The 17,374-nt window shown below is 37.2% G+C and overlaps 1 protein-coding gene across 3 annotated transcripts in view; it reads right to left on the bottom strand.

The window, feature by feature from the left end:
- The window catches only part of LOC131074131 (uncharacterized), a 259,081-nt gene extending 245,594 nt beyond the window's left edge, over positions 1–13,487 (bottom strand). For 2 of the 3 annotated variants that reach the window (XM_059219607.1, XM_059219606.1), the window contains exons 1-2: positions 13,356–13,487; positions 5,751–5,828 (exon numbers count right to left, since the gene is read on the bottom strand). In XM_059219607.1, coding sequence (XP_059075590.1) covers positions 5,751–5,796 — 46 coding nt within the window. In that variant the 5' untranslated portion in view covers positions 5,797–5,828; positions 13,356–13,487. The remainder of the gene's footprint in view (positions 1–5,750; positions 5,829–13,355) is intronic. The other variant, XM_059219608.1, reaches the window with a different exon arrangement.
- Between the last annotated feature and the right edge of the window lie 3,887 nt (positions 13,488–17,374).

Raw genomic sequence — 17,374 nt, forward strand, 5'->3', positions numbered from 1 at the left:
AGCCGGAGCACTATGTGGTGAAAGGCAAAAGTAATTTGGTCTGTAAATTGAAGAAATCTTTGTATGGCCTCAAACAAAGTCCTAGGATGTGGTACCAGAAATTTGATACATATGTGTTGAGTTTGGGATTTGAACATTCTAAATCAGATCACTGTGTTTATTATAAATCTTATGGTGATCATTTCTTATTCATTGCATTGTATGTTGATGATATGTTATTCATTGGTAAAGGGAAAGGTATGATTTCAGAACTGAAGTCTCAGCTCACTGCTAAATTTGAAATAAAAGATCTTGGTGCAGCAAAGCACATTCTTGGGATGGAAATTAGAAGAGATAGGGTGAACAGAAAGCTATGGCTAGGCCAGAGTAAGTATGTGAATTCAGTGTTACAGAGGTTCAACATGCAGAATTGTAGACCATTGAGTGTTCCTTTTACAGTTGGAATGAAACTATCTATTTCAGATTGTCCTACATCCCCATTGGAGATGGAAGACATGAGCAGAGTGCCTTACCAGAGTGCGGTTGGAAGCTTGATGTATGCTATGGTCTGTACTAGACCAGACATTGCCCAAGCAGTGGGAGTACTTTCTAGATATATGTCTAATCCTGGTAGAGTTCATTGGGATGCAGTCAAAAGAGTCTTCAGATATTTGAAGGGTACTTCAGAGTATTCTTTGTGTTATCATGGTAATTCAGTTGGAGACATGACTTCCCTTGATATCCATGGTTATGTGGATTCAGATTGGGCAGGTGATATTGATAGCAGAAGATCCACCAGTGCTTATGTGTTTACTTTGTTTGGTGGTGCAATTAGTTGGATGAGTAAGCGACAGGCTGTGGTTGCTTTATCCACTACTGAAGCAGAGTATATGGCAGCTACTCATGCTTGTAAAGAGGCCATTTGGCTTAAGAGACTGTGTTCGGATATTGGAATAAAACAAGGTACAGTGACAGTTTACTGTGATAGTCAGAGTGCAATTAGCCTAGCTAAGAACCTGACATTTCATGCCCGGACCAAACATATTGATGTTCAGTATCATTTTGTTAGAGATATGGTCGAAGATGGTAGGGTGAAGCTGGTTAAGGTGGAAACTTTGATGAATGTTGCAGATGCTTTAACTAAGGCTGTGAGCACAGAGAAGTTCAGATAGTGTTCAGAGTCTATGGGCCTTATGGCCCCTAGCAATTGATTCATTGTGTTGACATTCCCTTCCGCTCCTGCAAGGTGTTCGACAAGTGGGAGATTTGTTGGGAAAAATGGTGTCTCAACCTTGCATTTATGTGAGGTTACTATTTATAGTAAGTTTTTCATTTGAGCACGAAATGGTGCGAAACTCTCCCTGAAGCTTCTGGTTGGCTAGATAAGCATTCCGGTAAAGTTTCGTCGCAAGGTCACAGCTAGTTTTGAAGATATTAAAGTTTTCGTCTTGGAGGGGTGCAATAAAATATTTAAACTTAATTTTGGGGACTTTAGAGGCTCCGAAACGCCCTGAAAAGTGGCCGTAACCGGCGAAGCGGGTTACGAGGTGATAGAGCACTTCGCGAGCTTTCCGGCGCTTCAAACGGTTCGTCAATCGGACACCCGGTTCTCAAGTTATGGCCTCCGGAAGTTTGTACTCCTGAAATAGGAAAAATAATTTGTATCGGATACATAAATGAGCGGTAAAAGGGAGCGACATGTGTTGATGTGTGCTTTAACATGTCATAGGGAATCTAGAAGGGAGATAAGGTCGGCTACACTTTATTGGGTGGTTTTAGCCCATGGTTTTGTAATACCGTTTGACGGTTTCTTGTATTGTATCTCCTATTTATGAGGTGTGTGAGATAGAGGTTGTGTGTAAGAGTCCTATGGCTATTGAGTTGCCTCTGAATCTCTGACTAGTGATACTCCTGCGAAGAGCTTGCTCTGCAAGTATGTTGTAATCTGTTTTGATTGCTGAATAAAATATTGAGCTGCTTTTGGAGGGTGGGGTTTTTCTCCCGAAAGGGTTTTCCCCACGTAAATCACTGTGTTGTGGTATGATTGCTATTATATCTATTTCTATTTTCTGTAACTGTTGTAATGATCTGAAAAAGTTTTGCATTACCCTCCTCTCAAGGTTAGTGTAGGAAGTTGTTTCCGCTACTTAACTTCCTTACACATCTCTCAAGAAACTTTCTATTTTCAATTCTAAGTTTGAATTCTCCAAGATCTTTCTAACATCACTCAGAATATTCTAAATTTTAAACTTTAGCAATCTTTGACTTGTTTTGACCTCCATTATGAGCAGGGCGGACTTTGTTGGGTTTGCCTCATCATTTGAAAGATCCCTAATACATCCCCTTGCTGATCTACTGTAATTTTTAAAATAATAAACTATATTTTCCTATGATTTTGTTGATGGTCTTACAGAATAGAGTGAAGTTGCAGAATGTTTGGTTTCTCTTTGTATTTTTTTGAATATATAAGCAAGTAATGAATAAAGAACAGCAAATAAGAAAGGAAACTGAAACAAGTAAGAACATTCAATTAAATCAGAATTGATACAAATCGTACCAAGCAGATTTCTGATATATAATATCCAGATTATTCCCTATGCACTGGGGATGTGCTTACATCCAATAATGGCACCAACTGAAGGGTAGATGATGAACACAAACCAAGAACACCAGCTATGGCTGAATGAAAGTCTTCACCACTTCCAGCGTATAGTGTACCTGCTGTAATGGTGGCATCAAGCTGAAACAATCACACCCCAGCTGGGAAATTCAACCACCCTGCTGAAACCCTCACCAAGCAATCTGAATCTCCACAAGGAATAGCGCATACACTCTGACCAATAATGCCAATGCCAAAAGAATCCACTACCAATCAATAGCTGAGGGCTACGTCCCAGCCAATACCAATCATGGGGTTTGCGTCCCAGATTGAAGAATTGCTCTACCAGAGCAAAATCGCACCAAACAAGTTTTCAATATGTAAAAGATAATGAGAAATTAGGTTTCCTTCTCCTTATATCTCTTTCCTTCCAAATCGAACCCTAAAGATATATGAAAAGTGCGCTTTAATATAAAGTCATATTTCCCAATATTGGGCGGCCAAGTATAGAGAAAACACCACTTTTTCAATATAAAATAACTCCAAGCGCCAAAAGGACCCTAGCAAGTGAAAATCATTTAGAAAAGTTCAAGAAACGAGCTATAACACATGGCCATACGAATCCAGATGAAGCCAAAAACCCCTTATTACTCTGAAATGGCTATAGACATAGCCTTATTTAAAATATTAAAACGCTAACTTAGGAAATATTTAAATATATTAAAAATATAACCCAAATAGCTACAGAAAGCTCGAAACACACCAAAAGCCTGAAACTGAACCTGTCACCTGTCTGTGACTGATGTCGGAAATCATGGATCAACTGGCAGTCTCATCCCTAAAATCTAGGGATGCTCCTAGAAACTAGGAAACACACCCAAATCTCCTGAAACTGAAACCATCTGAAAGATCATGAATAACCTCACGACTGGCAACTGTCACGACCTCCTAAAATTTAGGGATATCCCCTAAAATCTAGGAACTGCTCCAAACTGGCTCCAAACTGCCTGTAAAGCCAAAATCCAATCACTATATGCATTGAATGAGTCCAATCAACCTTTGCTAGCCTATGAGACTCCAATGATAGGCCAACTCCTTCGTCTCTGATGTCCACTCTAGAAAGGGGACATGACATCATTAATCACTTTGGGTGGAGTTCTTTAGGAGTTTAAGGCGGACTTTATAGCATTTAGGAATCTCTTTCTTCATAAGGCGAACTTTACTTGATGTGTGCACCTTAACTTTAATCGAATTTCTCTCTCCTCAGCGGATTTATTTGGTTCGTGTCATTCTTCTCCATTTGAGCTAACTTCACTTCTAATGTGGACTTTGTTCATTTCATGCATGATAGGGCAGACTTTATCATCTTGTGCACCTCAAAACCTTTTTATCTAAGGCGAACTTTGGAGGGGTTGATTATACTTTGTCTCAAGGTGGACTTCTTAAGACTTGATACCTTTAGCATACACCATGAAGGCGGACTTTTGAGTGTTGCGCAGACGAGTTGAAGGGCGGACTTTACTTGCCTTATGCACTTGGCCTTTAAACCTTCCTCAAGGTGGACTTTGTTAGCCTTATGCACCACTTGCTTACTTCTTATCTCACCTTAGGGCGGACTTTTTCATGTTCATACACCACTTTGCATTTGTACCTTGGGTGGACTTTTTGGAGTTCATAACACTTATACTTCACCTTGGGCGGACTTTGTGAGTCTCCCTCTTGCATATGGCGGACTTTCTTGAGCGGACTTCCTTGTTATCTTGATACCCAGCCTCTTATCTAAGACTTTGTGAAGGTTTTGGAGACCTTGGAGGGCAGACTTTTTAGAGTTCATGACCTTCTCCATCATCCATAGGGCGGAGTTTGTAGATGTATGATCCTTTGGAGGGCGGACTTTTGTAGACTTTAGGAACCATCTTGCATGTCTTCCAAGGCAGACTTTACTCAAGTTGAGAGCTAGGGAGGGCGGACTTCATAGTTCATGACTTATTACTTATCACCTTGGGCGGACATTTTGGAGCTAACCTTGGGTGGACTTTGTGAGTCTCCCTCTTGCACATGGTGGACTTCATCTATCTTACGTGCTGCTGATTGCAAAGTAGGGCGGACTTTGAGATGACCATGACCATGCTTCTCTTCCATGAGGGCGGAGTTTTGGAGTCCCTACCATGACATTCACCAGACTTAGAGAAATACTTGGAAAAGTTCAAAATTTGATAACTCCATCAATTTTAGCCAGATTAACATGATATTTGAAATCCATACTCAGGTAACCCATCCAAAGTGCCATGACCCCTAAAATGTAGGAACTTAGCTTTTTGGGTCAAAACTTGAAAATTTTCGATCGCAATCGATGCAGGTCAATGGTACCAATGCAAACCCTAGGTCCCCACTCCGAAAAAGCAAAAAGCAGACATTCCTAAAAAATAGAGAAAACTTTCTAAAAATAGTCATCGAGCTAAAAATGCCAAAAACGAAACTTCTTAAAAAATAGGAAAAAGCAAAAAAAAAAACTTTCCAAAAATAGAAAGTTGTCTGAATTCGTTCAAATCAATTGCGTTCTTCATCCTTTGTCCTTTCTAGGCACTTTGACAGTGTCTAGACTCTGTTATCACTTGGCTTGCAAAAACTGACTTTCAATCCTTAAGACTCAAACTGTTCAAAACTTGACAAAACTGAGCAAAATTGAAGTGGAAGGCCACCAGGGACTAACAAAAACCCTAGAAAGCAGGAAAGGAGAGGGTCTCCATTCTCAATGGGGTGATGCATGAAAAAGGTCAAAACAGGACACCTATGGAATAACAGTACAAATAATGCAAGGGTGGCAAGATTAAACATTTCACTATTAAGAATATAGAAACATTAAATTGCAAGTGGATAGTATCTGAAGTCTATAACCAGATGCAGTAAGTCATTGACAACACACGATCTCTAGCTGAATAGTCCAATTTCCTAAGCATTTAGAGTTAAAGTGGCTTCTTTTCCTATGTTTGTCATCATTCAAAAATTAAAACCATGGAGATCTCCTTTTTAGAAGTGAACTCCAAGAAAATGCAAATGCAAATAATAAACAGAATTGAACACACCAAAACCAGAGCAAGCAATAATTTGTGCATTCATTTCAACATTTTGCCCTGGTCTGTTTCAAATAACATCAAGCATTACAACTTACTGCACGCCAAGCATAGGAATGACCATTTGATAGCAAACATTGCCATATTATTACCCTTTCAGCATACAGTGGGCTAATCTGTCACAGCAAACAAATACTTTCAGGTGATTTTCAAAGAAAATGCTGACATACAACAATCTTTACATTTGTAGTCCATCGCCATAAGAAGCCAAAACAATCCCAACTAAATTGAATATTAGAAGAATACATGATAAACCTTATTTCATAATGAGTGAATACTTCACTGACAAAGAGCCATCAAATAGAGAACATAACACAAGGGGAATTTTGTTAGTCAGTGTCAATGATGGCATCAAAGTTTAAAAATATACCTTACATTTCATGACAATAGAGAAGCAAAAAGATAAAGAAAATGCATTAACATCCAAAGATACAAAAGAGAACTCAATTAAACTACCTTACTAAAAGAGTTCATAAAAGTCATCCAAAAAGGGCACTGGCCAAATTGAAGCCTCTAATTTTGCTGGTGCTCTTAAAGGTAAGCCAAACATTAGAAAAATAGAAATTTATTCAAAGTAGTTGGGGAAAGTCTTATGCTTTTATGCTTAAAACCAAACCCATGCTTCTATGCCGAAGTTATTGGTAAAGATTTCCAAATTACCACTGATAAGGGCATTAGACATTGGCGATGAGAGGAAGCTAAATGGTAATTATGGTCATAAGTATTGGAAAGGAATGCTGGAGTATCTGCAAACTTCTATTACATTATCAATATATATTGTTGATGAATTAGTATCAAAGCACACTGTTTGAAATGTATGGTCCTTTAGAGAAGGCCTATCACCTTCTTTGTTTAAAATGAGCACTAAACAAATAAGTTTGACTTGAATTTGAAATAATAAATATACTATTTAGCTTTAGTTAAGATGTAACTGTTTACAGTTTTTCTTGATGCATAATGTTGAAAATAAATAGCCAGTTCGGATTATACTTGATTAAATTTTAATGTTGCCCAGTGGCAATTAAAATTTAAATAACTTAAAGTGATTACAATAATGTAACTTGTAATCATATGAGACTGGTCCTATTTGGGTGTAACGTGCTAAGGCAACATGTAAATTGTGATGACATGATAGGTCAAGACCTATTCATGTAACTTGTAATTCGAATTTATTGTATTTTGGCGCCAAGTTCATTATAGCCGACTAAGGCAAATAAGTTACTTGTATCTCCTATATAAATAAAGTGATGTAATCCATCCTATACACCATTCATGCATTCATCCAATTAGCACTCTGATCTGCAAGCAATTCAAGTCACAGCGAATATACATTGAAGGCCTGCCATTATACTCTGGGGTCAGCGAACTCACTTTGGAGAATAGCGAATTCATTCTAGCTGAGTGAATCCAGTCAAGGGTGGTGATTATCATCAGATTGAAGGACAAGTCAAATTAGAATCAGAATTCAAGATTCAGATAAGTCAGTTTGTTCATGCCCTAAGTGGGCTAATTTGTACTTGGCTATCCCTTGACATTAATATAATCTGATCTGAATCTTGTTGCTGGGTTTTTCCTCCAAGGAGGAGGTTTTCCCAGGGTACTATTGTGTTGTTCTTGTGTTGTTTTGTACTGTTATGTGTTGCATTTTCAGTTTCAGTTATTTACATTCAGTCTGATCACTAAAATTAACACATAATACTGATATTTTTCTTTAATTCATTAATCACAAGATTAAATTTTAATTGTTGAAGGTTGTCATCTTGACTTCTGCCTCTAAGCTACAAGTCCCATTTCTCTACTGACATGGGGTACACCTTTGCCTGCCTAATATCTCAATTCAGTACCTTGTACATAATATAGGATCCACATATTATTAGAACAACTCTTCTTAAGTGGCATGAATAAGAAGCATTTTTGCTTGCTCTTGGTGTAGTTTTCATCCATTATAGTTTCTCAAGGTTATATCATTTGTCAGTCATTGTTTGTGTTCCATTGTCATTCTCCTTTGTTTTATGTATTAATTTCATGTTTGGCATAATAAATGAATATCTATAACTGTGATCACATTCATTTGATGTGGATTAACAATGTTTACAGGTGTTTTGTAGATGATGATCTCTACGAGAATGTAATGTCCCCTTCTGGTTTTGCCCTAGTTTTTGCCCTAGGTTGCATACATATCGTTCATAGGAGAGTAATTATAAATATGATTTAGTATATTGTCTAATACAAGAACCCATTACTTCACACCAAATTACAGTTGTAACATTAAGCTTCTGTATATCTGAGATCTGGTTATCTATATCAGATCTATAACACGATCTGATCCTTTTTCAATCGATCACGCCCTACAACAATCTGATCTGATCTTCCCTATATAGCACTCAAAGAGGATGAATAGACACCTCTCCTACCTCTTCCACAAATAAGGTGTCTTCCCTAAAATAATTGCTGCCTTATAATTCAGTTTTAGCAGTGCTAATAATCCAATAAAAACCTGTCAAGTCTGTTCAATAGTATATTCATAAGTCTGTTCTAATTTGTCTTATTATTATTAATCAGGTGGCTGTTTCCATTTATTCCTTGATCCTCCATACTCCTACCCTATTTTCACAATGAATTTACTAATTCCAGGTTGATGTCAATAAATCAGATATCTGCTAAAATTTAATTATTTTTCTGCTGTTCATCCCCTCTGCACCTCCTCATTTTTGCACTTATCTCCTTCCTCTTTATATCTATAATCGATGGGGGTTGTACCTCTTCTTATGAAGGAACCCCACCCTCAAAAGAGTATTGCTAGCTATTGATATGGCCGACCAGAAATAGACATTTGTTAAGCGTATTCTCCAAGTGGTGGTTAATAAATAATTCTTGATTAGTCTAATCGGCCCTTAAAGAATGCAAATAAGTAGCCGTTGACCTCTTCTTGATCAGGTCAGCCCAATTTAGATGCTCACTTTATTATCTAATCTCTTGGTTGGCCCTTCTTTACTTAGTCATCAAGGAGTCATTATTTATAACTGAGGCCGATTGAGGTTTGTTCTTAGTTTTGGCAGAGCATGACAATCCGCCCTTCCCAAAATTGCTTGTCCTCAAGCAATGGTTGAATGATCATGTAGTCCAATTCCTAACTTACCTTTCGCTGCGCTACTATGATATTATCATAACTTGTAGATTTGAAAAAGACATATATGTTTTCTCTTTTTATTCAAATGTGGGTTATAACCAATAGTTGGAACTGGCAAGGTTTAATTTGAGACAAGTTTTCTCTCATCTTCCAAAGAAAAGGATCAAGGCCATCTTGTAATTGTATTAGGTTGGCCATATGTTTGCAAGTTGGATATACTTGTGAGTCAAAGCAAAGGTGAGTCTTTCCATATATTAAGATGAGGTTTAGAAGCATAACACACATTTATGACTTTAAAGTTTAAATGCAATGTTTCTTTCCTAAATAAATTCATATCTGTTTGGTTCACTCATGTTATTCTCATATTCTATGTTTGTAAATATGTTATTCTCATATTCTATGTTTGTAAATATGTTTGAAAATTACTCAAATTGGGTAAATATGTTTGTATGCTTTTCCCCATCTCACTCGTTTGAGTCCATGTTAATCCCTTTGAAACCAAGACTCAAACCAATGTCAATTCTAGATCCTTGTGTTATGGATGCACCCATAAAGCATGTGGTTACATTGCATGTGTTTAGTTAGCTCTTCTGATAGTTGCATTTATTTGGCTTTCAAAATACTCAGGTTAAATGTTTTCAGAATATCATTTATGCTTAAGTCAAATGAGTCTATCAGGCCATGGTAAAAGGTTTCGTGCTTTTGCAACATTATATGTTGAAATGAATTAATAGTTATTAAAATAGAATGCATGTGACTATTTGAAATGAAAATATGTTATGTATCATATATTTAATTCTATGATACAAAGGGATGTGTCCCCTGCCTTTTTGCAGGCATACCCATACTAGGAACACTCTAGGGATGCATAGACACCTCGAAACATCCCCTTGCCATCCCATGAGCCTCAAATTCGCCCAAAAACCTACCAGAAATGTCTCAGAAATGCAGGGACAGCTGAACGTCCCTAGGATGGCCAAGGACGTCAATGATGTCCCCTGGCCATCTTGGCTGTCCCCACTTTAAAAAAGTCAGAAAATTAAAAAATAGTGGGGCTCTTCAGCAAATGTTGCACTTGTGTTTATGTCATACTACAAGATTAATTATTTTTCATTCTTTTGTCAATAGTTCCATCATTGTACAAACAGCTACTATGATTGTTAAACAATTAGGTATCCATGTGTGTACAGATTCCAGAGGCTGTGATTTTAAAAGATAAAAGATTGACAAAGGTATGACTACCTCATGATAACTAAGGGCAACAAAATGCAGGCTAAATGAGGAGTAAATGATAGATATCAGAACAGAAAACTACCTAGCAGTATTGGTAGCTCTCCTGGCTAGGCAAGCAAAACCACCAGAATCAGGCTCCACTAGGCCTTTGTGTGGCCTGTTTGAAAGTTGGCATCCAATGATGTCTTTGAGTCGTAGAAACATTGCATATTGTCTAGAATCCCTGGCACTCTAAAAAGGTAGAAATGATACTGAATATGATGTCATTAAGTACACCGACACAATGCCTATGCATGCTCAATCCGTCTAAATTCAAATGTCTTTTACCGACCTTAAAACTTCCACATGGGTTATCCAAAAGAGCTTTGACAATGATATGAAAATGTTTACATGTGTGTGTGTGTGCCATAAAATTAATTGACATAAGCAGTACAGAAGGAATTTTGCAGCCACAAACCCTCAAAACATAAGCACAAAGAAGCGTGTGAGATAAGTTCAAAGAAACTGAAAGCAATTTTTTTGCCTCTGCTTTTTTAATTGTTTTTCAGTATGTTTGCGGGACATGGATCACACTCCTTAACAATCATATCCAGTGTCCTTGAATCTACTCAGATCAAACAATATGTTTGAGACTGTGTATGGGGCACAGCTGGTAACATGGCTAATCTTTATTTTTCTTGCGGACACAGTTCAACACTTGTGACATACAAGAGTATTAACATTCAAAGTTATAAATTTTCGATGTTCTTGTCATTTGGTGGTTGAAACTTCCAATTTCTTGTATTTTTAAATTTTATATAATATATATGCACAATGACAATGAGGGCAATTAAATTTTGTTAATGTGTTTGTCGACTCTCATGTGAACTCTCAATTCAACTCTACTATAATATATTAAGGATCTATGATATATATGATGGATGTCTTATCAATATTATCATATGAACATTTGAAATTCCACTTTATTTTATGAAAAAATAAACTAATTTTTAACAGCTGTCTCCCTACCATTCATTGTCTTCCCCTAAAATGGCCTCCAAAAAATTCATCCCTGAAACAGATCCTCCTGTCCCTTGCCATCCTCATCCCAAAAAACTTGTTGTAACATAGATTTAATTGCCTTTAGGAAAATAACTTAAATGCAAATATTGAAATGAAGTATCTAGCTCTGCAAATAGTTTGTTTAAAAATATCTTGTTCGAATGTGATGAGAGGGAAAAATCCTAAAGGGTTTTGGGATTTTATAGAAAAGGAAAAGCAGGGGAAAATTAGAACACTGGTTCATTTTGTGAAATTTTTCCTCTCCTTTTCTCTATTGTTCTCCATGGTAGTGTGATTCTTGCTTGGAAAAGGATTGTTTTAAGATTACTTGGAGTAGTGTTGAGAAATTAGAAAGCTTGTTTGGATCTTGAAGTGGATTGGCAAAGAAATGTTTGGTGTTGTGTGCAAGAAAAGAAATGTCTTCATTTTGAATTTTGCTAAAACAAGGTATCTTCCCTCTTTGAATTATGCACTCATTAAATTTGCTTTCTCATTTGGCCATGCCCACATTAGGTGGTTGTCTGTGGCATACTTGTCTAGGATTTGTTTAATGATTCTATATTTAGTTGTATAAGTTTATAATTTGTAGTATTTCATCTTTTTCAAAAATACAAAATAGGGCCATAAAGCTAGCGAAATTTTCCCAAAACTATAAGTGATATGAAAACTGTGCTATTCTGCTGTGAAAACTATATGTGATCTTGGAGTATTCTTGTTTTCTTAAGCCTGTGTATTTTGAAAATTGAAGGATTTTCAAGATTCATCAACGTTGGATTCAGGGTTTTACTTAAAGCTTGCTATTTTGAAAATAATAAATTTTAAAAAGTTAGTAGATTTCCACAATTCATAGATCAAATTTGTTGCTGCTTCTCGATTAGATTGTGTGGACACACAATCTAATCCAGAAGCAGCAACAAATAATAAATTTTGATTGTGGACCATGTTTCAAATATTTATTTTTGTAAAACACACAGACCCATCATAGAAATACCATTGCTTGCCCCATTATATTGTAAGTTGAGTGGCCTCTAGGTCATCAGGATCATATAACCCCAACATGAGAACTTAAAAGAGAGATGTTGTTTTCTTGAGTTAAAATCTGCTTTTATGCTCGTGTAATCGATGTATACTTGTGTATTGGATCAAGTAGCTTCTATTTGATTAGTTTATTGTACCTTTAAAGTTTATTTATTGAAAAACGAATAATAAAAGTATCAAATCCTTAAAAATATCTCTATTTCATGGATTTCTCTATGTACCAAGTCTGAGCCAAGCCCGAATCTTGTAACTATGGTATCAACTCATTACAATGCAATGCCCAGACAAATATCTGCTCACTTAGAGAATGCAGATAAATCTTGCACTTCTCACTTTTACAAAATTTTCTAACCCCAGTTATGCGTGCACCTCCAAAGAGGGGCAATGTTCATCTCACACAGATGATTGACAACTAGATCAAGAGGGGCAATGTTCATCTCACACAGATGATTGACAACTGTCAGATCTAGTTGCAATCTAAAATTTGTTAGGCGGTTGGCACTTTTAAGAGTGCCATTGAGGTCCAGCTCCAACAGTGACGGACTGTCTACTTAAAGGAGAATGATTTCGAAACCATGATCGCAGTGAAAGATGATACCCACCCTGATATTTTATCTGTCCCTGATTTCACTACGATCCTGCAGATGGAGGAGACAGAAGTATCCCGTTTTTTCCATTTATAAAAACCTTATTCAAATCCAAGGAATCATGATAAAAAGTTGGAATTGCGCAAAATACCCCATCCAACTCACTGAATGTGGTGTAATAAAAACAAGCCCTGCGTAAGTTTTAACGAAGATATATCCCTGATCGTGGCAAGTAAGCCGAAGGTTACCCAGAGGCAATTCATTAAACAAAAAAATATCAAACCAACTCCCGAAACAATTTAGAACTTCACCAAAGCAAAAACATCAAACCAATTGCATTGATTATCTGAATCATTTTTCAAATGAAACCCAAGATACACAAAATATCACCGAAACCCTAATTCTCGTTTAGACAGAGGTCAGAATAGTTGATTTGAAAATGTATAGTCTGCGTATAAACATCCTTTGCAAATGTGTATATAAATTCTTTGGAAAAAAACAACTGAAAAGGAAAATAAGTAGCAAATGGATAATTCCAGACTGCAATTATTCATATTTAACATGGTAACGTTGGGGAAAAGATTAGCGACTATAATGTTGATTTGAAAGCTTACCTGAATTAAATACCGACGTTTTTCTTCTACAGCATTTTGCGCTGGACTCTGTTTATCTTTGATAGCTCGCTTGTCTAATTGTAATATTTTTTCTAATTGAAAAAAATGTCTAATTGTATTTAGTTAGCATCTATTAGTTAGCATCTACTAGCTGTTCACATATCCAACTTCTCAATTATTACTTTTACAATGATCAATACATAAAAATTAAAATTTTAGAAAAGTATTTCATATATATTAATACATGTCAGTTCATTTATAATATATATGAGAAAAAAAAATTAAATTGAAATAATACAAGAAATTACATAGATAACAGCAATTAAAAGATTGCCAAAAAAATATAAAAAGAAAAGCCAACAACAGAGAACTAAAACCACATAGAAATAGTGTGTCATATATCTAATTGTATTTAGTTAGCATCTACTAGTTGTTCATGTATAAATAGTGTGTCACATATCTGACTTCTCAATTATTATTTTTATAATGATCAATACATAAAAATTAAAAGTTTAGTAAAGTATTTCAAATATATTTGTATGCGGGAAAAGCGGTTCAATGAAACGGAAATTCCAAGAATTTATTCAAAGACTTGCCCACGCACCAATGGGATTCTTGGTGCAAGTTATGGAGCTATGTGGAATAGCTCAACTTCTCAAGGGGTGTTCCATTGTTCTCTATCTCACAAGACCCCTCAAGTCAATGCCTTTACTCTCAGATCACTAAGCAAAGTGACTTAGGGATGACAATCATGAGAACGAGGGATGGATTTGATCAAATTTAGTATGAATGCATCCTAGTTATGCATGATTCAAACAAATGAACTAAACTAGATGATAAGATGACAAGATTAGTGAAATACCATCCTAACATGATATGCTAGTTGTTGGTGTAAATAAATATTCATTTTGGATATTATTACACTTACTTAAGTTAACTTAGGATAATGCATCTCTTCATAGTTTGGATTTGAGACACTTAGGGAAGTGTGCACATAGGGATAGAGCATGTGGGAGAAATTTCACCTTTTGTGGTCTTATTTTGTTGTTACACTCCACATTCGGTGGGTCATCCACCTCTTGTGGAATATTATATTATTTCTCCTACCTACCCTTAGTATTTCTTACCTACCCTTGTTTCTCATTGAGCCACATGTCATATTTGTGTGCTCATACATCCATATGGCCTTGTCTATATAAGCAGACCTATATTCATTGTATTGGTTAATCCAGTTGATCATTTTGCATATTGATGAGAATACAGTTTGTTCTTGTCATTCTATTGTCTCTTTTATGCTTTTCATTATGCCCTTGATCTTGGCAAAATCCTACATGGTATCAGAGCTATTGGGGCTTCATTGATTGGTTTTTTGAGACATCTTGGAAGGCTTCTATTTTCGGATTTGGGGATCTTCATTTTTGGGGGGCATCAGACAGCGATTTGGACATCACCGTTGAATCCGGGAGGCCATTTCCATAAATTTTGACTATAAAGTCGACCTATTTTGGTGAGAAATTTTTTTTTCCCATTTTGGCTACTATCGTACGGATTTCAAAAAATAAAAATAAAAAGCGATCAAAAAAAAAAAAAAAAATTTGCATTGTTGGGGGTTCGCAGACCCCCTGTACTCTGTCATACCCTGCGTGTTGTAGGTGTTGCAGGCTGTACCTGCTCTGCCACCGTACCTGTCGTCGGAACCGTGACTCGCGCCACATACCTGTACCCGTCGGTCGCTCCGCATGCCGCGTACTCCTGCCGCCGTTGACGCTGCCGCCAGCCGTTCAGACCACCCTCTGGAAACTGTCTCTTTTCCGCCTCCGGTAGCCCCCTCCCGCCGGTCGGGACACAAACTCCACCGCCGACAAAAACCTCCGGCAGCGCCCCGTCACCAACGACCGCCACGCAGAGCCCAGTCAATTGCCGAGACCCCACCACGCGACACACCCGCAGACTTTCGTACACCACATCACCTGTGCCACGCAGTTCGTCCATACGCACTGTACAGTGCCACGTCATCATCCGTACTGCACAGTCACCTACACAGTCAGCAATCCGTACAGTACGGACGCCCAGTTAGCAAGGAGCTAAAGTTTTCACGACGATCATACGACCGTCAAATTTAACACAATGAACTGCTAACGTCGGTGCCACATCAGCTTTTTTTCAAAAAAAAATTTGACCCCTCTCCATTGGGCTTTTCAGTTTTGTAGTCCAACTTTGAAAGGCCATATCTTGCTCATTTTTGCTCCTTTTTTGGTGCAATTTTTTTTTGAAATCGGCTAAAATTTCGTGATATTCATAGTGGTGTGGTTATTTTCTGATTTTGGTGCATAGGTTTTTCGGAATTTTCAGATTCTCTCAACTGTACCTGTCTAATCCTCAATTTTGCAACTTCAAAGGCCTCGTTTGAGCTCATACGACCTCCTTTTTAGGTGTCGTTTTTTTGGAAAGTGCATGTTTTTTTGTCTAATTTCATAATCTATGATCAGATTTCAGAGATTTTGAGTGAAAATTGTACTTTCAAATATTGGTCTTATTTGGCCTATTAGGTACTTGTAAATTGCTTGGATCTTAGTTAGATCTCTTGCATTATCAATTTGAGTCTCTTTTGGCCTTATTGAGGCAGTTGTAAAATTGTAAATCAGAAGTCCACTTTGCCATTTTTTGCAAGTGGCCCATTGTATACGCACTACTTATAAAGTGCCAAAATCATCACTTTTGGGGGGGGGTTCTTTAATTGAGTGAATTTGGGGGGGTGTCTTGTGTGATTGTGCCTCTCTTTGTGCTCTTTCCATTTTTGTTGCAATGAGTCCTAATAAATTTTCACCTTTAACTCCACATAATTATGCATCATGAAAAATTAAAGTATGGAGTAAATTAATGGAAAAAGGTCTCACACACTACATAGATGGAACAATAACAGCACCACTTGATCCTAAGGCTGATCCAAATGCTCAATTAGAATGGCTCACAAAGAATTGCATGGCTCTTGGAACCTTACGCAAGTATGTATCAGATGACCTCATTTTTCACATTGAGAAGTGTAAAACAATCAAAGAGGCTTGGGATATGTTTCAGAAATTGTATGGACAAGTTGATGAAATCAGAGGCTATCAGATTGACAATGAGCTCACCAACTTGGATCCCAAGAGTTTTGATACAATCCAAGATTATGTCACCAAAGCAAATGAGCTAAGAGCAAAGCTTAAGGATTGTGGAATTGACAAAAAGGATGCTCAGTTGATCTTCAACTTGTTGGACAAGCTTGCACCAGAATATGCAGCATTTGTGTCTAGCTTCCAAACTCATCATTTGACAGTGGGGAGTTCCTATGTTATGCCTTCATTTGATGCTTTCACAGAAATGTTGATATTGGAACAATCTAAGTTGTTGAACATGGGATTTCTCAAGTCTTCAAAGTCCAAGGCTTTGGTGGCTAATCAAGGGAATCAAGGAAGTCAAGCAAAGATTCCAACAAGAAGAAGAAGCACTCTAAGTCTAAGCCACACCAGGAAAAAGGACAATCATCCTCTCCATCACAAATCGATTTTTCATCCTCTTCCAAGAAGGGGACACCACCTAAGAAGGATAAACCAACTTGTGCATGTTGCAAGAAGTATGGTCATGATGAGCATCAATGCCACACAAAGCAAGTTGATGAGTTAATGAATCTTCTTAAGAAAAACAACATCAACTTGCCATCCGCCTACACAAAGAAGGATTCATATCCTTCCTCTTCCTCACAGTCTAAGGGAAAAGGGCAAGCATTTGTGGCTACAACAAGTTCTTCACAGCAATGGATACTTGACTCGGGTGCCTCATATCACATGGGTTCTACAAAGGAGCAGTTTTCTTCATTGGAGACATCTAAGGTACCTCACATTTACATAGGTGATGATACACAAGTAGAGGTTGAAGGGAAAGGTTCAGTTGACATGGATGATGGAACATTTGAGAATGTTCTCTATGTTCCTAACTTGTCTACCAACCTTCTCTCCATCTACCAAATCACTCACTAT

Source organism: Cryptomeria japonica, chromosome 4, assembly GCF_030272615.1.
Source record: "Cryptomeria japonica chromosome 4, Sugi_1.0, whole genome shotgun sequence".
Classification (NCBI taxonomy): domain Eukaryota; kingdom Viridiplantae; phylum Streptophyta; class Pinopsida; order Cupressales; family Cupressaceae; genus Cryptomeria; species Cryptomeria japonica.